This window comes from Drosophila ananassae, chromosome 2R (genome assembly GCF_017639315.1).
Source record: "Drosophila ananassae strain 14024-0371.13 chromosome 2R, ASM1763931v2, whole genome shotgun sequence".
NCBI classification, from domain to species: Eukaryota; Metazoa; Arthropoda; class Insecta; order Diptera; family Drosophilidae; genus Drosophila; species Drosophila ananassae.
The window spans coordinates 16,667,304-16,688,538 of record NC_057928.1 but is presented as its reverse complement, the minus strand read 5'-3'; the positions used below and the strand labels follow the sequence as shown (position 1 = coordinate 16,688,538).

Here is a 21,235-nt window from a genome sequence, read left to right as displayed (position 1 = left end):
AGTGTTTAATTAGCCAAACTACCTAAATGCGTACGGTACCGTCCGCTACGTGACTGGACTGGCCAACAGAATTGGCTTGGCGGCTCTCGACCTTGCCGGCCAAGTCGCTGGGCTCTCGAACTTATTTTTGGCTATAAAAGCGGCAGTCGAAGCCTGGCTTAAGCATCAGTTGCATTTGTTCAATCCCACAAGCAAAACCAAAACCAATCCTTCAAGATGTTCAAGTTCTTCGCCGCCGTTGTCTTCGCTCTGTTCGCTTGCGCCGCCGCCAAGCCCGGAATCGTGGCTCCTCTGGCCTACTCCTCCCCCTACGTGGCCTCCCCCTACGTGGCATCTCCCTACGTGGCATCTCCCTACGTGGCGTCTCCCTATGTGGCCGCTCCCTACACCGCTGCCTACACCGCCGCCTACACAGCACCCTACGCCGCTGCTGCCTACACCGCCCCCCTTCTGCTGAAGAAGTAGAGCGTGTTCCCGGAAACAGGATCCAGGATACGACTGCCGGAAAGGATGGATTAGATTGACACTCGCAATGAAATTGAAATAAACTGACCGAAAAACGAAAATAGTTTCTAGTGTTCTGGGTGGAATTTTTCCAATTTTCAGCTTGAGGTCTGTCAGATGGCAGGACACTAAGCCCCGAAAAGAAAAAGGATAATTGAATTCAATTTCATATTCTATTAGTCTATTAGCTGAAACTTGAATTCCATACTCTTTAAACCTTAAACAATGGCTTTAATAAGAATTAGCTGATAATACTGAATGCCAAGCTATTAGAAACCCTGTCATTGACTTGGCCAACACGTTATTTGTTACCGCATACCGGGGCTTATTAGCCTTGGCCCGAACACATGTTTCCGGGCGTGCAGCTAAAGGATAGCGGACTGAAAACGTTTAGACAATGCAACGTGCGGCATTTAAAATTAGATGTAAACGGGGCGTATACGTAATCCTGTGGCAAGTCAAAAACAGAACAAACCGAATCCCGCCGAACCTAATAAATATATCGTGTTCTTATATAAAAATTTATTCAGATTCAATTTATAATTTTAAGCGACTGCCTAAAGGTATGTAACAGTATTTTTTAGGCCAAGTTACTTTAACCCTTAGGAAGTTTGATGGGCCTGAAGCTCAAGCTATTGGACACCTGAAACCCAGCCGACCAGCCCAGCGTTAAGGCCAGACTTCCGAAGGGGTCAAAAGTCACCTTCTGACCCAAAGGCTTCTGCTTCTGCCTTTTGTCGACCTTCTGTGTGTTGGTCTGCAGCTGGTTGAAGGCACTGTACAGTGAACTCGGCGGATGTTGCACAAAATTCTGCACTCCAATCACCAACTTGTGGACATCGCCGAATATGTCATTTGAAGCGTAGATCTTGGCGGGATCTTCTACGAAAGGTAGTGCTTCGATTGGTTCACTGTGGTACAGTACAGCCTCGTTCATATCCAAGTTTCTGCCGGGGGATATTAGGATATACACTGGATGGCCATTAGAGTTGTCCATTAGAGTTGACACAATCAATAGCAACTGTCATTGCGAAAAATTATGAATCAAGTAATTCATTCTTAAAAAATTAAACCACAGCAATTGATATCCTGGAAATATCCTTCAGTGTACTTACCACCAACATCCTCCCAGCTCTTCCAAACAATGACTAAATCAAGTTGAAGATAAAACCACTGCTTAAATATCATTGAGCATAGAAACCCCCCTATTATCCCAAAGCCCCTCAAAACCCCTTTTAAATCAAATAACATAACATGACACATAAATTTCAAGACCAATTTCAGAACTTTATTTCAGAGGCATGTCCGACAAGTCGTCGGCCAAAACAGGTGACCAGCTTTGGGTGACAGGCGGAGGCCTTTTGTGATGGACTCGCTGGAAACTGGCTCAGATCCATCCGTGTCCATGGCCGTAGCCGTGGCCATAGCCGTAGCTAATGGGACGCACGACACTGTGCGTCCAGATGGGCTGGATAACTCGCACCGAGGGCAGACTGTGGTACGAGGTGGTCAGGATGGGCGAGGAGTGGATCAGGCCTGGAGCGGCCAGGGCAAAGGCCAGGCAGAAGGTGAGGAAAACGCACTGCGGGACAAAAGTGTTCAAGGTGTTCAGTTAATTAAGAGTCCTCCACCCATTCCATCGCCTTGCGGAAATCCTTACCAGCTTGAACATCTTGAGAGGACGTTGATTGCTTTAGAACTCTTTGAACTCGAAACTGGAACTGGATCTCGCGGCGAAGCTGCTAGAAACTGCTATGATGACTTGTTGAGTGCGCTGCATGGTTTATATAACCCGTCCCAGAAGGCCCAAACGAAGCCACACCAGGCCAAAAAGCAGCACGCCAATCCAATCCCATGGCTCGACCTTGGTCTGATACTCAAAACCCTAAAAGACTTTTGAAATCTTAGCGGACGTCGTCTGCTCAGATTTCCACCAGTTCGCGAGTGCCCAGGTGAATGACTGACTCTGGTTTGCAATTACCAGAAAAATACAAGTGGGGTGGAGAACTGCACCACCGCACTACCGCCCCAGATGCGATTTCGATATTTTCAAACGCAGCACCGCAAAGCTCTGAAAAGTCTCTGGGAAAAAAAACAAAACCGAAAATAATCCATTGAGGAAACTGCGCAATACACCGGCGATAAACAAATCAACAAGCCACCAAAATAGGAAAGCATTCAATGGTAAACTCAATATGATATAAACAATACACTTATTTAATTGATTTTGGCGTGGGAGTTTGTTTTTATTGGTGTCAAGACAAAAGGAAACTTGGCTATATTTTCAGCGCCCACAGCCCACCAATCCTTGACCTTGAAAGCCTCTCGACCAAGGAGCAAATATACCGGAAGTGCGTCTCCTCCGCTCCGGCAGCTCTTAATTGTTTATTTTGGGCAACAGGACCAAGCCAAATCAAAGGAAGTAAACAAAAAGTCAGTAAAGAGACTCGAACATTTGCGACTTATTCAAGGCTAACCACTCAAGGAGATTCTAGGCTATCATCAGAAATTTACGAAATAGAACGAAGAACTAATTTGATGCTTCTATAAAATTTATTTCAAGAAGTAATAAATGGGAAATAAAAATTAAAATTGTTCGTCTCTGAAGACAATCAGAAGTTTTAATATCCTTAAAAAGTAAAGTAAATTTTTGATGCCAGGTTTTGATGAGAAAAGTTGCTACTCGGAGTTCTATGATGGGAAAGTTACAACATTTATTAATCTTCCAAGTAGTAGCTGAGTTATGAACATTTTCCACCAAGAAATTTTATTAAGTGGAAAAAAGATTTAGAAAATTTTTTATTTTCCCAAAATATAAACTTTTTATTCAGTTTTTAACGAATATCTTAACTATTTGCAACCGATCGAAAAACGGAATACCATTTATGAATCGGAGAACTTTTCCCCTTCTATCTGCATAAAAATATCGGAAAATTGAAACAAAAAAAATTTGGGCCATTTTTTGGCCAAAATCATGATGTACCCCTTTAAAAAATTTCGAAAAATGGGTCCAAATTTTTGTTGCCAGGTTTTGATGGGGAATGATGCTACTCGGAGTTCCATGTTCGGGAAGGCATAACATTTATGGATCTTCCAAATATTGGCCAAGTTATGCAGATTTTTCCACCAGGAAAATTGAAGACCATCATGAACTTTAAGACACTTTCCAAATGGATTTCGTTTTAAGAAAATCAAATGATTCTGAAGGAAATATTCATAGACCCTTTATTTTTGTTTTTACCATTTTTTAATCTAAGCCTTATTTTTGCCAAGTGTCGTAAGAACATTTCTCTGGCAGTGTCCGGAAAGAATAGAGCCAGGGGGCTTTGTGGCATGGTCTGTTGATTCGGTGGCGTTGCAAGATTCACTGTCTTGTCAGCCTCACTCACGACAATGCGATTCGCATCTAGATTCTAAGTGGCAGGAACGGGTTTCCCTGGCAATTGCAATGGCATCTGGTGGCCCATTCAAAGTGAGTTAAGGGCTTCTTTCATTTGCCGCCTGCCAGCCAAATGCCTTTGACCTTGGCCACCTGGGAAAAAGTGAAGGTCTGGATGAGGAGCTATAAAAACCGTGATCCACCAGCAACAGGGATTCAGTTTGATCAGTGATCACCCCAGGACTACATCGACCGCAATGAAGTTGGTAAGTTGTGAACCAGCAACTAGTCTATTTTATACTCTTTTTTATCTTAAACCAGCTAATTTTCGCCTGCTTGCTGGGTCTGGCTTTGGGCCATGATGTGTACACCTACTACACCCCGACCTATGGGTACTATCCGGCTGCCTATGCCAGGACCTCCGCTGTGCTGCCTCTGGCCTACTCCCGCCTGGTGGCCCCGGCAGCTGCCGAGTCACACCTCTACCACAGTGTCCAGACCCCGAACTCGTTCCAGCAGCAATATCGCAGCGACTACAAGCCCCTGACCTATGAGTACATCTACTAAGCGGTGGAGAGCATTAAACTCACATGGAGGGGAAATCTTCCACTGAAAGAGATTTGTAACCAAGTGAAATTTGAATAAAGTTCGACCACTTCGCATCATTCAAATGGGTTTTACTCGGCTGGCTAGATGACCCCTATTGTGCTCCGAAAACGACTTCCCTACTACCCAGCGAAGACCTGCACCGAGTGACCTAGGTCACCTGCTGTCTGTTGAACTGTTGGCCTCCTATTGTTCGGCTGGACACCCCCTAAAAAATAAACAATGCTCCATTGGCTCTATATCGAATATCGATGGTTAAGTTCCCTGCCCCATGTGCCTCATGTGCCGCCTTGTTTACACTTTTTTTTGCCATATCAGCCGTCACCTACGTATGCTTTAGGAGGCCTGTGCCTGTGCCTGTCTAAATTTAACCAATTCGCAGCAAAGTGGCAACAAATCAAGACTCAAACGGTAGCTCGTGACGTACGTCACTGGGTGCGAAAAGAAGCCATTAAAGTCCTGCAATCGAGTGCAATGTGACCTGGGAAAACTGAAGCGTGGCAGTCAGCCCCTCAGCCCTACGCCCGGGTGCTTGAAGAAGTTTCTGCGGGAAAAAAACCTGAGAACGTGACCCGGGGCTAGTCACATGGCAGTCGGTGGGAGGACATACGCAAATGCCCAAAACGGAAAACCAAAAACGCAAATCGAATCACAAATAATAATTAATATTTGATTGCTTCGATTGCCATTGATACTTGGATACAAGTAAACAAGGAATGCCACAGATATGTCTGTATTTATGGATCAGATTTGTCAGAGAATAAGTATATACTTATCCTTTTAGATGGACTTGGTAATATTTACATTTTAGGTATAGAATGGATGTACAATTTTTTATAAAAGCTTAGGAATAACTACGTTAAGTACCTATTTATCCTTTAAAACAGATTAACAAGTTCTGTGTGATTAACCAATTATTTTAATTTATAATTGATGTCTAACAAGATAGAGAAAGTAAAGAACTAAGAAACCTCTTCATTACAGCGTATTATTTAGCCATCGATACCCGTATATGATTGGTTATGAAACCAGATTGAGGGACCACGTTCATTATGCACAGCAAATTAGAAGTTCCTCCCCGACCATTCACTGAGGCCACTGATTAGTGCGGTTGTGGACTTGGAGGGTTTGTCCGATCCGCTCTGTTTTGCCATCAATATCAGTTTACAGAAACGCATCTCCCGCGTCTGGGGATATGGGGATCTGGGGAACTTGGGACGCAGGAAAACCTGTTACCATTGCTGCTGCAACATCAGCATATATGCAACAGCGTATCTGCAATGCATCTGATTCGGTGCTTGTGCCAGTTCAAGGTTTCTCAATGTCCAATTAATGGCTACAAGGAAAAAGGAGCCGAGGCAAATCTATGCGGACAGCCACTCAGAGTCGTGACCACAGCGGGCACAGGAATGAACAGAATTTAGAATCGGTTCTAGATGGATGGATGGGCGGAGGTGACCGCCAAGTTATTTACCCAAACAGGATTTGGCCAGAGCTCCGAGGCCCTCGTATAAAAGGCCTTTGGGAATGCGGAGAGGAGCTCAAAGTGTAAAAGACTCTAGACGACGCAGTTTGCAGGTTTATTGGAGAAAATGCGCAATTATCTTTGGGTAGGCAACACAATCTCACCATTCTTTTAGCCATTGTATGTAAATAACCTACTATTGCAGTTTACTTTGCTTGTGGCCGCCGTCTTGGCCACCTCCTGTGTCAAGGCCAAGCCAGTGGTCTCCTTCGGGGTCAGCTACCACCAGCCAGGCTACGTGGGAGCCGGGCCAGGACCCTACTACGACAACTACTACGGGAGCCCGTACCATAGTGGCGCTAACTTCTACTACCAGAACGGCCCCATCCCCTATCGATATCCCTACACCCCTGGCAGTCGCTACGGAGCACTCGACATTGGAATTGGCGCCTTGTCACTAACCCCGTTCCTGCTCTGAATCAAATACAATTTAAAATCCCCGGCAAATAGAAACGAAAATTGTACTAAAGACTTTTTACTCTTATTCTGGGCACGCACTGGTAAGCCCTTGTATTTTAGCCCACAACAGGTGGCTGTAACCTGACTGGTTCCTAAATGTTTACGTGACGTTTGGCCCAGAGCTTGCATTGACCCAGGGACTGCGGTGACCCAGTGACTTAATTCCATTGAAGGGGATTTTTGAATTTCCAACGCAATCCCCTCTGTTATTGGTTTGATTCAAGTGCTATCAGTGTGTCCTTCAAATTCGATTTACGAGTTAAAGACATGAGAGAAACTATTTAATAGTTGAGCTTTCAATGACTTTTGACATATAATTTTATTTTGAATAGCCAAATTCTTCTGACCTTTATCTTCATCATCAAACTAATCAAATCAATTGGTTTATTTTGAGCTTGACATTTTCCAGTCTTTGATTATGCTAATATCCCGGCAGATGTCTCACTTATAAATAGAAATCCTGTTTTCCGTGGGCTCTGCATAATCGCAATGCGTTTGCAAAACGTGAAGTCTCTTCCGAAATCAATACATTGGCAGTTTTCAGTAGTTGTCTCCAATTAGGGGAGCTCCTTTAAACGTTTAGAATTTCCTCCTTTTTCTGTCGATAACCCCGTGATTCAAACACATCCGGGTAAGTTCGAGATGTGACGCCGACACGTTAGAGAATTTGAGAAACTCTTTGCTGTTCGAGAAACTATTTCACGTGAATAGAAAGAAAACACTGAGGGAAATAGGGTGAAAATATTTAACCACATTTCTTAATTTTAACATAAGAGGCATAAGATTATATTAAAATAGGGAATTCTGGAACCCATTCCAGAAATATTATGCATAAAATAATAAGTTATAGTTTGTATATTTTCTAATTTGCACAAAACCCATCTAAGAAATGTCTTTCCAGACTCGAATTTCTGAAATCTGACTAAAAACTAAACTAAGAAACTGCTGAGTTTTCCTGTTCACCAGTGCAGGAGGGCACCTTCTGTGTGTGACGTGGTTGGATCACGTTCCCAATCACGCACAACAATGACAAAAACTCAAAAGTGCAACCAGCCCTGCCAAAGTACTGCTGGCTTTTAACTTGGCTTTGTTCGCCAGTTGCCAAAAGGGGAAGCATCAGCAGTCACGTTGAATGGAGAGGCCCAAAGTAGCAACAGGTTTCCCACTTTTGAGTCGAATGGAAAATGTGTGTCCTGGCTGGTGCTGGGGAGACCTGGTGCGTCCTTCTCGACGGCGCTCAGGGCACTGAATGCGATGGGTGTGTGTCAGTATGACAGGCGAATATCCTTCGGCCAGCCGAAGTGTGAGCCGAACCATTCAAATGTCCTCGTGGGGGCGAAGGTTAGAGGCGAAGCTGCCACGGCATTGAGGACCTGTATAAAAGCGGGTGCCCATCGCCTGCCAGAGGCAGTCTTCAGTCAGACTTCGACGTGTCGCGTTGGCCAGCATCCAGTTCCTCTAAAAACAGTTCTTTCCAAATAAGAAACTCGCCTCTTACCAAAGAACTGATTTGACCAAAAATCCAAGTGTCTAAGTGCCAAAAAGTGAACTTAAAAATTTCAAAAAAATCCCAAAAACATTTAAAATGGATACACTCTCACCAAACAACTGCTCCAAGTCGAGCTCCAGCGGCAGTTCGGCGGCCAGTTCCTCAATGGATCTGGGCAAGCAGCAGCAGAAGGAGCTGCACCATCACCTCCATCCCAGGAGTGGACCCAAAAAATTGTCGCGCTCCCGAAGCCTGCTGCAGCTGCTCAGCAAGCACCTGGGAAGGCACTTCCACCATCAGCACCATTTGAACGAAACTGTCTACAGCAGCCAGGACGACATTCGCAGCAGCTCCACAGACTCCTTCAGCCTGAGCTACGAACGCGGCAGCCACGAGTGTCCCATCAACGGATCCAGCTTGGACTTGGAGCACACCTCCAGGACCTCGAGTGCCTCGGCCTGTTCACGTTACTCGCCTGGCCTGGACTTTTACGATCAACAGGGCCACATCTATGTGGATGCAGTCTACCGACCAGGCAGTGCCATGGAGCAAATGCATCCGCAGCTGCAGTTCGAGGAGGACAGCAGCGAGGGCAGCTGCAACGAGGGCGAGGACGAGGGCACCGACGAAAATGAGAACGAGAACAACAAGCCCCGATCCGCATCAGCTGCCTCAGCCACCGGCTCGGCCAAGTCCTCTGGCCTCCACCTCAGCCGGATCTCCATCTCGTCGTCGGTGAGCCGGATGCTGCAGCACTTCTCCAGTCCCACGGGAAACTCCTCCCTGCGGTCGCTGTCCTGCAGCAGCACTCCGCTCCGACAGCCCAAGAAGTCCCTGTCGCCGCACAACTCCAACAGCAGCAGCAGTAGCAGCCACTCCAGCAGCTCCAAGTCGTGCGGCGCCCCAGCCACCAAGAAGGAGAAGAAACAGCAGAGCATCCTGCGGCCACCAGTCCAGTACGTCTACATGAAGGGCATGTCGGGCCTCTATTCCCGGGTGCCCAGTTACGCGGTCTGCTATCCCTACACCCTCCAGCATATGTATTAGACATCCAACGTAGAGTAATTAGAATTTAAGGGTTAACAAGGGTAAATCGGGGAAAGCTGCAAGCTGGTTGGGGGTCTTGAGAATATAAATTTAGGATTTCCTAGTGATGTACGAGTAGTGCCTGACAAAAAATTGAGATCTGAATAGCGGAAATGGTCGAATGGGAAGAGAGAATAATATATATACAGCGAACATATTTTATAAATGTGTCACAGCTGAGTTCGCAAAAAAAAAACAAAATAACGAAGCGAACTGGGCCCAATAAGTGTACCTAAAAAATACTACGCCCCGGAAATCAAATACCTATATATCCACACCTGTATGTGCTACGATATAAACCATAGATGATATAATTGTCTTTGGATACTTTAGGGACTTTCAGTTTACACAGGATAAATAAAATTTAGCTTCAATGTAAATCAAAATGTTATATAGAGGCCCCAACATATCTTTGGAAAGTAATCCTTGAAAAACGAAAAAAAACACAGACAAAAACTCAATTTTGAGAACCTTAGTTGAGGAAAAAACAAGTTTAAACTATGTTTTGAAGAGAAAACAATTTTTGCACTTTTAAGCTAGTTTCAAATATACTTTGCACTAATTTCCACAACTTAAATATTAAAAAACAAAACAAAATTTGACGAATTTATACAAAGAAAGAAAAAACTTACGAATCGATAAGCAAAGAAAGTCTTGAAAAAAATACTAATAAATGCAAATTTTACAATAATTCACATTCCAAAAAAAAAAAACGAAGAAATGAAACATTTTTTAAAGCAAAAATTATTCTAAATAATAAAGTATATCATGGTAAAATATACGATATGGTAGATGATAATAAAAACATAGCAAAATGTTTAGAGCCCATATATTTTTAGATTCTAACAAGAACAGAGATAATCTAACAATTAAGTCTAGCTGTCAATAAAATAAAATATACATGACTATTAAAAAAATGAAAAAAAAACCAATGTCTTTCATTAAATCCAAGGTAAAATGGCGAATGAACTTCATTTTGTTTGGCCCAAGGCAGCTTGAATTCGTAACGGTTAAGCGAAAAGCTTAAGGACACCGTTAACGTAGGCAAAAGCTTGCGAGGAGAGAGAGAGAACGAGTGAGAGAGAGCATGTCCTGCACGTGGCCTCCGTTTGTTTGGGTAACAGTCTGCGGAGCTGTTCTCAGAGAACAGTCGCTGAATGTGTGCCAGGATGAGGACACTGCCTCGCCTCGCCATCCTTGTTGCTTTTGTTGGCGGCAACGACTCGGTCTGATGATGTAGGCAAAGTCCTCAAAATCAAGTTGCCGAAGGACTCGACCTTATAGTTTTGACATACGAATACTGTGACGTTAATCGGCGCACTGCACTCCCAGGGCGTGACAAATGACAGCGTTTAAAATTTTGATGACACCTCAATTATTTAGGTTAGCCAATGGCCCCCTCGCCAAGGTCCTTCTCCGATCGTCCGAACCCTCCCCCCCGCTACATAGACCTCATTTCGAGGTCATTGTATCTTTGAACCCTTTTGGGGATTGCTTTTTTTCAATTTTAGAATAATAAACAAAGGGTATCCGCATCCTTGGCACACTTTGAACGCCACCGAGTGTCCTAAGAAATCAAATTAAAATGCATGATTTATCTGCAAACAAACAATAGGCCTCTAACCCGAATTTCAGTAAACAAAAAACAAAACAACACAAAATCCACACACCAAATAGTTTTATGACGCAGTTGCGAAATAAATTTTGTATATTTTATCGGATTGTTTTGATTCGAGGGAATACTACTGCGTTTTAATATTTGATGTCCAGGGAAATGGCAGTGGTTGGGGCCTGCCAGATGCTTCTGGTTATTCCTCGAAGGACTCTCTGCGGTGGGGATAACATTGCAAGTATTCTGAGAATCCTATGCAAAGGGAATCATAAATGTTTTTATTAAATTAAAATTTATTAATACGGACCAAAGTTCCGGGAAGATTAAAATTGCTTTATGCTCTGTTGGCCAACTGGAAATTAAATTCTTTAAACGCCAAGGTCATTTATAACTTATTTTATTTGTAAAATTAAGAATTATCAGCTAACTTTTAAGGTACACATTTTCCGCTTTGTTGACATTCAATTGCAAACACAAAGTTTCAAAGTTTTTTTGAAATTTAGGGTCAATGACTGACAGGACAACAGCTAAGCCCCTTCATTTATCTGTTGGCCAACTTGATTAAGTCTAAATGAGTTAATTCGTTGCTAAATGGATACGACAAGCGCTTGACAAGCCGGCGACAAAAGAGCCCCAACTCCGCGCCCGTCCTTTGGGCCAAATTGAATTCCAAGTTGTGTAATTTTGGCCAAAACAACGGCGATAAGCGCTAAATCGGTGTCCGCTCTGACGTCAGTGGGTGTCAACAATTGCGCCTCTAATTAGATGTTCGTGATTTTCATAGGATGTGGGTGTGCGGACACGTCCTGATTCCTAGTCTCCGACGAGCCCCACCCCCACATCCTTCACCATGTCCGCCTCCACCTTCGATTTTTTCCATCAGAAAGTCAAAACAAAGGACTTCATTAAGCCGACGTCGTCTTAGCTTGTCTTAAAATGCGTCTCGTAAAATTGGCATTCGACTTTATTTATAGCGCATTAAAATCAATTTTGGGCGCAATTAAATTAAGAGCAACACCAACAAAGCCATCATAGTCAGGACCAAACCTATATCTATTTTGTAGACCCAAAAATAAAACTAAAGTGTGGGAAAATTTTAATAAACCTAAAATGATAAAGCGCTACTTGGGCTGCTTCTGCAAAGGGCTGCCTCTTAGTTTCCTAAGTAGCGGCTCTTAGAGTCCTTCAAACATGTCAACAGCAAGGATATTTTAGGCAAATTCAGGCAGCCCAAGTCTCTGGCAGAATAAGCCTTCGCTTCAGCTACTCGGGGCTATTTTTGACAAAAACAAATTAAATCAACCGAGAAAGTCAAACGGAACAAAGTGAAATGAAAACGTCTGACTGATTAAGAATTGATGACTTTGAGGGGAGAGTCCAAACGAAAACAATTAGAGACAAAGGAGCGAGTAGCCTTTAGGGATATAGTAGAGGATGTCGAATGGCTTATACCCTGTAGTGTTTAAAAATAGGTTATCTGGAAAGTTTACTTTAATCTTAACTGCATATATTAATTTTTAGTTCTAACCTTTGCTTACAATATATGATTTCTTCTTTTTTAAGACACTTAGTTCTAAATAATAAATAAATATAATACAGAGAAAAAAATGCAAAATATTTATAAAGGTGCTACTTGATTAATACCAATCCAAAAAAAGAGCATACCCTTTAAAAAGTACCGGATATGATCATGAGGACGCAGCCACCCTCCGACCGCCCCGGCGTGCATTGACACCACCTGGCGGCCAGCGGCGCAAGCAATGCAAGCAAACACAGAGAAATGAGCAGAAACAACGGTAAACAGAATTTTGCTTCCCGTTTTAATATTAGGCAACAATGCAGGAAGAAAGACAAAGGCGAAAGCCGAGAGAAAGGGAGCGAGGCGGCGGCAGGGCAGTGGGGGATGTGGAGCAAGGCTTGCAGGAGCGCTCTCTCCGGCTCGCGGCCGACAGTGCTCTCCGAGGACACTTTGCAGATTGCCGGGCGAGGCTATAAAAGGCAGCGGCTTCCGATTTGCCGCCTCACAAGCGGCAGGACAACGTGCCCAGTCGGTTCGCCAAACACGTTCTCTCGTGCTCTCGGCATTCCCGACAAAGACAAAGATAAACAGTCTCAGACACCGGTTACAATAACAAAGGAAGTGCAAGAGAAGGGGAGAGAGTCACTATTACTGGCCCGGAAGCGGAAAGGCGGCGGAAGTGCACTCCTCTAAACAAGGATATTACACATACGCACGGGCGTCCCGATAAGGAAATTACTCATACGCCACGGTGGACGACAATGGGTACCCCGCATGTTTGTTTCGCCGATGAGCTGCCGCAACAGCAGCAGAAGCAACAACAGCAGCAACAGCAACAACAACAACACATGACCGCCAGCAATGGAAGTCTGAACAACAACAACAGTCTCAGCAAACTGGAAGTGGGCTACAACACATCCACGCCCTCGCCGGGCGGCAGTTTAAGCGTCTCGCCAACGCCGCGCTACGAGCGCAATCTGGGCTTCTTTCGGCAGCTGAGCCGTCGATTCGGCCTGAGGTCGCAGGATGACCTAGTTCAATCGGATGACGCAGCTGCAGTTGCAACATCCACGGCGGCCAAGGGGGCCGGAGCCGGTGCGGGAGGCACTCTGCTGGAAGAGGATGCCCACAGTTCATCGACCGACTCGTGCTCCTCGGGGCGTGGCCTCAGCACCGCTCAGCAGTCGCGTCTGGAACTGATGTCCATGTCCTGCGCCTCCAGCGAAACGAGCAGCACCCTGGACATCGAGGAGCAGCAAGAACAGCAACTGCAGATTCAACAACAACAACAGCAGCAGCACCAGGAGCAGTTGCAGTCCAAAAAGAAGCCCATTAGTCGAGCCAGCTTTTCGCGCCTGCACCGGCGCTCCACTTCGTCGCTGCGTCGCGCCTTCGAAAGCCTCTCGCTGACCTCTCGCTCGCTCTCCTGCAGCGGCCCATCGCCGCCGCCGCCACCCTCCTCGAACCAGCAGCCAGCAGCCGCCTTGCCTCTGAAGTCAGCCCTCAAGTCCGCCTCGAACGTGGAACTCAATAGACAGCAGAATCATTCGCATCAGCATCAGCACCCTCACCCGGCGGGCAGGTCGTCCTCCACCTCGAGTTCGGCCACCAAAGGCAAGCAAAAGCCGCCGCCCCAGAGGATTCTGCGCCAGCCCGTATCCTACACATATCTGAAGGGCATGTCCGGCCTGCCGACGCAGCGGGTGCCGCGCAGCTCGGTCTGCTGCCAATATGCCAGGCGCTAAGGATCCTCCAGGACATCCAAATCATCTATAGCTGGTATACAAAACTCAGATAAAAACTCCTTATTTTTTTCCTTTATTAAAATTCTTTTTTTAAATCCTAGCTTGATAAGATCATTTCGAAGTATAAAAATTATAATCATTAATAGATTTAAAAAATCTACCTTAAAATTTTAAATTAACTTTAAAAACAGCTTAAGTACTAAATACTTCGCTCAAGAATTCATTTAGCTTTTAGAAAAAAAAAAACAACATCTACCCTGGATCCCAAAATTCATTTCAAAATCTGTGATACAACAATTTTCCCCCATCCTTGAAAATGTCCTTGATACTCCTTCCCTTTATCCCGAAAAAACCCGTCATATCCAAAAGTCTTCTCACTAACTTCGGTAAAATTGGTAAAAATAAAAAAAGATAAATTAAAAGTAAAACGGAATTATTGGAACGATAAAAATTTGATAACAATTTGATTAACTTTTGCACTTACGAAGAATATATAAACTAAAGTAGAAGCGTAGAATTCGTCATTAACAAAATCAATATACACGCATTCGTCACCGCTTTGATGCTAGATCAAGATCATGTCACGCATACCGAAGACTGTAAACACTAAAAAAAAAATATAAGAAAAATAATAACTTTAAAGGTTTGATTGAATTGAGTGTAAAAGTCACAATAGATTTCCTTTTTGTATAAATTCTTATACAATTCGTGCCTTTATCAAAAAAAGTCAAAGCAAACAGAGATTCACATGATAAGTATTTGTTCCGAAAATTAAACTAAAACTATAAAAATATACAAGATAAGTTGATGTAAATTTCCTTTGTAAGTATTTAATGGGATCAAAAATTGACAAGCATTTATATCTATTTGTTCCGCAAAATCCTAAAAAAGCACACTCTCTTAAGACACTTGAATTATTTAGTTTAAGATATATTTTATTCAAATCAAAATTATTTGCCAAACCAAGTAGAGTTTATGAATAGAATCCAAGTACTTAGACCCAGCACTCGAGCAAGTAGCATTCAGACGTAGAATATATAGCCGAAGCAGCCGCGCAACTGACTTAAAAACAAGTATTCAAGACATACATTACTTTAGCAGTTATACACATTTACAGTTTATAGAGGAGAAATATTATGAAATTACAAACCAAGGCCTACTATATACATATATATATTATATGGATGCATTAGCATTGAATCATAAGCCAAAGCAATAAACGTTGATGGATTATACAGAACAATATCAGCATTAATATACACAGCATATATACAGCAGCATCTTATAATTACTATTTACCTAAGCAGCAGCCAACGCAGAAGAATTATAATCATTCGGAAGGCCAATAGCCTCGAGCAAAGAGAGTTCAATAAAAGTGAAATAATTTACACCAAAAACTGACTTTTATTCGCTAGTAATCTAGTAATTATTGCATCTAGTTATCGCAAACTTACAGCATCATAATCTGTATACTTTATGGACCACTTTATCTTCATCGTCGGTGACACCAATCCAAAAGTTTTTCCCATAAAAAGTTTACCAAAATAGCTACAAATCAATGACACACACATCGCATTATGATTATTATGTGGAAACTGCAATTAGGCGAGCCAATTGAACCCGCTCTGCCAACCATAACGCACGGGTGAACCTCCTAGAATCGAGCCATACAATATCCCAACCGAAAATGCCGAAAAAGTTTCGCAAAAAATATAAAAATAAATAATAATGTGTTATGTCCAGGAAAGTAGGTCACCGATTGAATTGCCATCAGGATTTGTGTGTCGCCCCGTTACTATTCGGTTGTCAAGGCAGCGAAATGGCTGGAAATCTTGATGCGGGATTCATGTTGAATTTATAATGAGTCTGAGGACGTCTGAAGGCGTTTGATTAATACGATTCCATCTGAACTGGCAGACAATAAATATCGAATAACCCGAGCCCGAAACCGAACCCCAGCCCCCAGCCCCCAACCCGACCCGACCGCAATAAAAGCAAACGAGTGCGCACTGACAGTTTGATTTGACAGCGTATCGGTGGGGGCATGCAACTTGTATTGGTGGCATCTACTCGTATTTTGCATTGATTGATTTGTGGCTGAGCGACAGATTTCAAATTAATGGCAAGTTCCCAATGGGGGCTGAAGCACAAATTGAAACCGAACAATCATCATAAAAATCCATCTGCTTGCCAAATCAAATTTGGCAACAAATTAACGAAATTAGCGGGAATGTTTAAGGCATTAACGTTCTTACAGTGGGACATAGAGGGTGGGCTTTCCCAGAGAGACTACTTGGTTTTCACTTTCGGCCCGATTTAATGGCCAATCGAAGTTTCTGCCGCTAAATGGCCGCAACAGTCACGCACTCGAGTGGCGGCGTCTCATGTTCCTGCTGATTTGTTGTTTCGGTTGTTGGCTTGGGAACAAATTACATGCAACACGAACACACCACCCGCACACACAGATTAGTATAGCAGCCATGACGTGACCGAAAAGTTGATGAAAAATGTCGGAATCTAAATATTTATGCAACACATTCCCATCACCCGAAATTGGCCCGGCACACTACATAGTCTCTGGCATCGTGGCTAAAAATATCCTTTGACCTAATTCCCGTTGACAGTCGACAAATGTGGTGGCATTAAAGTGAGATAAAAAGATACGCAACCAATTGTGCCTTACAGATCCCACTGAACTGCCTGAATAGGAGGGACTACGGGGCGTATGTGTGATTTTTACAGCTGTGATTGTTGCTCATACGACCCGTTGGCTGCTCAGCTACTGTCGGCGCGCCCATCTCTGTCCCTTGGCATTTCGTTTGAAATTGCGAACACTCGTAACAATAAAGTGAGCACTTCTAGCACCCAACCGCAGTCACGTAATCATTTTGACAGTATTCAGGACTAGTTTGCTTGGCTCCCAGACCACACATTCAGCGACTGACTGCCTTTAATATGGCATTCCCCAGCAGCTGTCTTCTCCGGCCATGAATAGCTCTATTTTTAAGCATTTAATTAAGTTTCCTTTCGGAGGGTGAGTATTTTTAGCATTTCCATAGCTATTTCTATAAGGAGTGAATTGCCTCTCCCACCCTTGGAGCCATTTCCACGTATGATGTGCCTGCTTTTTGCTTATTAATAATAAACGGAAATAAGTTTTACTTTCCTTTCTGCTGGTGGCATCTCCAGTTGCTCCGTTTATGGGCCCAACAAGGTAACGCAGTTCATGGGGACATCGAACACGGGCTTTCTTTTAACAGGTTACGCGGCATTAACTTCTGGCAAGGAGTTGCCTCACTTAGCCTGCCACCAGTCTCTCTTCCACCACATTTATTCATCGGCATGAGGACTCTTTACGAGGCAGGGCGTGTTAATTTGCTCCACGCGCCTGGCATGAAATCTAACGGCGGAGAGGGATCAAGGATGCGGTCAACTTGTTGCCACGATGCTCTGACTTCGGTCGTAAGAAGTGCCTTGTACCCTATAATTTGTGCATCGGGAAGTCTTCTCCCGGGCTTCATCTACCCAATCCAAAGACTTCTAGTACTGGATAGCAACAAACAAGCCGCAATGTACAGACAGTGGCAAAATAATTAATCTTTCTTCGGGCTCTTCAGCACATGAACATGAACGTGGGAAACTCGTGGCAGACAAAGTTGCAGAAACAATCTGAACTTGCGGCTGACTGTGTCAACTTTTCGACTGTCTTTTAATGACGACCTTCACTTTTGGGGAGGCATGGTACATTTTTGGGAAAAGGGAATGTGGGTGATGGGGAAAGCCCTCATCGTTTTCATTTTATTTCCATCTGAAAACAAGTATAAGCGCTGCTCTTCAGGCTTATATGAGGCTGACTTCCATGTCAATATTTACTTGAAACTTGTTTACCTTTCGCCATCGCCATCATCGACATTGCTCCTGGTTTCCCTTCATCATTTTACGCTTTTCTCATTTTTTATTGTGTATTTTTATTGCTCATGTTTCCTGCTTGTTATCTTTGTTGTTTCGCCCGTTTTTTTAATGGCACTCCGTCCGTAATTTCATTTCTTACCCAAGTAAGATGTATCCGCCGACCCCCAAGTAGGGGAACGAAATTTAATGAAATTTTCAAGAGGCTGCTGTTCTTTGAGTAACAAGACCTGCTATTTTTAGTTCAAATTAAATCATTTCGCATTGGCAGACACGCGAGATACTCTCACTAGTCCCAGGCATCACTTATGCTAATTCGCACTTTGACCCAAATATCGGGCTACGTGTGAACAATCATGGGAGACACTCGGGGATATCCTGCGCAGGATAGCAGTCCTCATTAGGTATGCAGCTTGTGTTTCGGTAATTGAACCCAATACCTAAGCGAAATGTCTACATTTCACTGCGACATCTGACAAGGAGTGCCGCAAAATAGGCAATGGAAATTGGGAAGCCTCCTCCATAGCTCCTGGGGGGAATGGAAAACTTAAATAATCCATATATACTCGTACTTATCATAAATTGATTTGCGGAATGTTTGGACGGCCTAGGATAAGGCGTACTAGCAATAAAATATTTGGGTCAATGCATCACAAAATATGGGATATATCTTAAAGCCAAAGACAGCACATAAATAAGTCACACGTTGTCTCAGACATTCGAGCATTTTATGCCGGTTCGAGGTCCTTTTGAAGTACCTATCTTACCATGAACATAAATTACAACGCTACCACTTAGCTACCAACGTTGTGCCGCCGAGTAATTAGCCATGTACTGGGGGCTCTTTAGGCCTACTCCCCGGGGGACTTTAATTATTTATAAGAACTGACCCAAAGTAAATGCATAAGCTGACATTTACAGTCAGTTTTCTGGAATAACGAGCCCCACGAACTACGTGCCTGGTCCGACCTACATAGAAGAAACCGAAAAATAAACAAAACATTTATTTCCAACGCAGTCGAGCGACCAAACGAATAGAACAACTAACTGGGCCAATGCACGTACAATTTGTCAAAGCGAGAAAAGGCCTAAAGGATAACAAAGGATAACCAAGTGGCTCATATTAATTAGTCTTGTATATAAAAAAAAAAACAAGTGATGATAAACTAGAAATAAAATGGAATACTTCAGTGTAGTACTTTTTTGGTTGGTTTTAGAATTATTTTAAATATTAATATTTTAATAAACAAAGAAAGGTAATAAGGTACCTATATATTGTATATTTCTTCTATGTATAGCTAAGTTATTTATTAAAAATATAACTTAATTAATTAACAACAGTTAATGAAAATAAATTAGTTAGGAATCGGTTAAAATTTGACCCTGTTTTCATTCACAAATCGAGTGATGCAGTCGCCGGTCGAAGGTTAACGCCTGGCCCGGAGGCCATCCGACTACGATGACGTTTACCGCAACGGGAGCTGAGCCGGGTCCCAGCCAGGAATCCTTGGTCCAAGTCCAGAGTGAGACAGAAAGCTGGAGAGAGAGAGAGAGATGAAGCGACCTTCGAACATAAATGCTGCTGCCGGTGAAACGGAACTCGTTCCTGAAAGGATTTCATTCATAATTGCCGCATAAAGCCAACCAAGTGCCGGACCTTCTCCAGGACTCCCATATATCCTGTCCTCGACCTACATTTTTGTGACGCCAAGTGATGCCCTCGGGAAACCCCACGCACAAATTGCCAACTTTATTTGCAACCTCATCTCGCCACACGTCGCCTGGCATTTAATTCGATTTTCGTTTCGGTTTTTGGCTCACTGGTTTTAGCCGTAAGTAGATAGTTCGAATTTTATTGAGCCAAGGTCCATGGGAGTCACTGTCAATGCCTGGATAAGATGTCACAAGGATTTTGGCTAAGTACATTAAATTTATGAATAAATGACATGTAATTGACAAAGGATTTAAGATCTTATTTGATTATTTGGCTTAAAGATTAAAGAGATAACATTACAAAATAAATACTCATAAAATATAAAGCGTAAATTTAGATTTTTAAGTTTAATATTATAAGTGTTAACTTATTATTATAGTAGTATTATTATAGTAGAGTAACCCTTTAATAAAGTTTCTGAAAACCAATCTAAAAATAAATTATCACCAATCCTTTCTAAACATAAGTTAGAAAAGTGTCAGCTTCACAAAATACATGTAGAGTCTGCCCTTTTGCAGGACATTTGTGGTAAAATTTATGGGTATTGACAACAGCTACTTTAATTAGAGAAAGTGCAAGGACATCTGAATTCCAGAGGACCGCATATGAATTCTGAGCGAGCAAGTGACGCATAGCCATCGTAGAGTCATAAAAAATCAATCGATTCCTGGAGGAAGTGGCTCCATATCTCAGCCACCACTTGCCAGCTGAGAAATGGGTTCTTAGACTGGCATTTTATGCATTCCACGCGCTCTCGTCGTCATTGCGGCATCCTGGCAACTGGTCTCCGCTAAATTGAATTTAAAAGTCAATAATAATCAGTTTATTGCGTATACGACCAGTGGTGCGGAAAGTAGACATTTGCATGGATGTCTTAGAGGGGTGTAGGGTAGTGGGTATGGTTGAGGGCTAAGATGGGTTAAGAAAGGGGTGGTGGCATTTGGAGAAGTATCTCTGCTGCCACTGTTGCGATAAGGCAAATGGCAAGGGCATCTGCGCTAAGCATCGTCATCCGTGCACCTAACGAAGGTTCTCCAAATGATGACGTCGGCGCTACAGCTCTCTCTTTCACTCTCAATTGTGCTATCTCTTTTTAACCGGCTCTATCTCTCGGTTTTTTAAACTGGGTCAGGGGCTAACAGCTCGACGCCGTCGTTGTTGTCCTTAGAGTCGTTGACGTTTGTCGGTTGCGGTGAGAAGCGATGCGGTTTCAGCAGCCTCTTCCGCTGCCGTTGCCACTGCTGCTGCCACTGCCTCTCTGCCTCCAGTTCGTGCAACACTTTAAAGCGTCACCGGACCGATCGGTGCACACCACGCCCCTTTAGCCAGCTTCGCCCCGCATTTCGGCCGCATAATTGAATCAATTATGAATAAGGCCACCGGCTTGGCAGCTGCTTCCTGCCATCCTTCCAGCTGTCCTTTGGTCATTTTGGGTTTATTTATATGCAGGCGTGTATTCGACTGAGTGCCCCCGCCTATTAATAAACCAAAAAAAAAAACAGCTACAGCGACAGTGAGAGCGTGCAACAAAAGGCGCCACTCGCCGGAATGCATAAAAAGGATGCCCACTCGGCTAGGCGGGTGACATAAATAAACTGCAGTTAATTTAAATGCGCCGTCCTTGGGACTTGGCCCCAAAAACAATGCCAACTAGTCCGGGGCGGACGTCCTTGCGCCTATTCCTTTCT

The 21,235-nt window shown here is 43.5% G+C and overlaps 7 protein-coding genes across 7 annotated transcripts; 5 read left to right on the top strand and 2 right to left on the bottom strand.

Annotated features, from left to right (window-relative positions):
* Window positions 1-136: 136 nt before the first annotated feature.
* On the top strand, window positions 137-566 carry LOC6493180. The gene has a single exon (XM_001957175.3). It carries the CDS (start codon window positions 217-219, stop codon window positions 463-465), a length of 249 nt encoding a protein of 82 aa, XP_001957211.1. The 5' UTR covers window positions 137-216; the 3' UTR covers window positions 466-566.
* Window positions 567-1,006: 440 nt separating this feature from the next.
* Window positions 1,007-1,701, bottom strand: LOC6506801. The gene is made up of 2 exons (XM_001957176.3): window positions 1,620-1,701; window positions 1,007-1,525 (listed from the first exon to the last, which is right to left on the bottom strand). Exons 1-2 carry the CDS (start codon window positions 1,626-1,628, stop codon window positions 1,100-1,102), a joined length of 435 nt encoding a protein of 144 aa, XP_001957212.1. The 5' UTR covers window positions 1,629-1,701; the 3' UTR covers window positions 1,007-1,099.
* A 69-nt stretch (window positions 1,702-1,770) lies between these two features.
* LOC6506800 lies at window positions 1,771-2,277 on the bottom strand. The gene is made up of 2 exons (XM_001957177.4): window positions 2,165-2,277; window positions 1,771-2,086 (listed from the first exon to the last, which is right to left on the bottom strand). Exons 1-2 carry the CDS (start codon window positions 2,174-2,176, stop codon window positions 1,892-1,894), a joined length of 207 nt encoding a protein of 68 aa, XP_001957213.1. The 5' UTR covers window positions 2,177-2,277; the 3' UTR covers window positions 1,771-1,891.
* A 1,718-nt stretch (window positions 2,278-3,995) lies between these two features.
* LOC6493181 lies at window positions 3,996-4,548 on the top strand. The gene is made up of 2 exons (XM_001957178.3): window positions 3,996-4,149; window positions 4,205-4,548. The coding sequence occupies exons 1-2, from the start codon at window positions 4,141-4,143 to the stop codon at window positions 4,448-4,450; spliced, it is 255 nt and encodes an 84-aa protein (XP_001957214.1). The 5' UTR covers window positions 3,996-4,140; the 3' UTR covers window positions 4,451-4,548.
* Window positions 4,549-5,920: 1,372 nt separating this feature from the next.
* LOC6493182 lies at window positions 5,921-6,483 on the top strand. Its single transcript, XM_001957179.3, has 2 exons — window positions 5,921-6,099; window positions 6,160-6,483. The coding sequence occupies exons 1-2, from the start codon at window positions 6,082-6,084 to the stop codon at window positions 6,430-6,432; spliced, it is 291 nt and encodes a 96-aa protein (XP_001957215.1). The 5' UTR covers window positions 5,921-6,081; the 3' UTR covers window positions 6,433-6,483.
* Window positions 6,484-7,746: 1,263 nt separating this feature from the next.
* LOC6493183 (uncharacterized serine-rich protein C215.13) lies at window positions 7,747-9,613 on the top strand. The gene has a single exon (XM_001957180.4). The coding sequence runs from the start codon at window positions 8,059-8,061 to the stop codon at window positions 9,007-9,009; it is 951 nt and encodes a 316-aa protein (XP_001957216.1). The 5' UTR covers window positions 7,747-8,058; the 3' UTR covers window positions 9,010-9,613.
* A 3,064-nt stretch (window positions 9,614-12,677) lies between these two features.
* On the top strand, window positions 12,678-14,807 carry LOC6493184 (centrosomal and chromosomal factor). The gene has a single exon (XM_001957181.4). The coding sequence runs from the start codon at window positions 12,941-12,943 to the stop codon at window positions 13,922-13,924; it is 984 nt and encodes a 327-aa protein (XP_001957217.1). The 5' UTR covers window positions 12,678-12,940; the 3' UTR covers window positions 13,925-14,807.
* The last annotated feature ends 6,428 nt before the right edge of the window (window positions 14,808-21,235 follow it).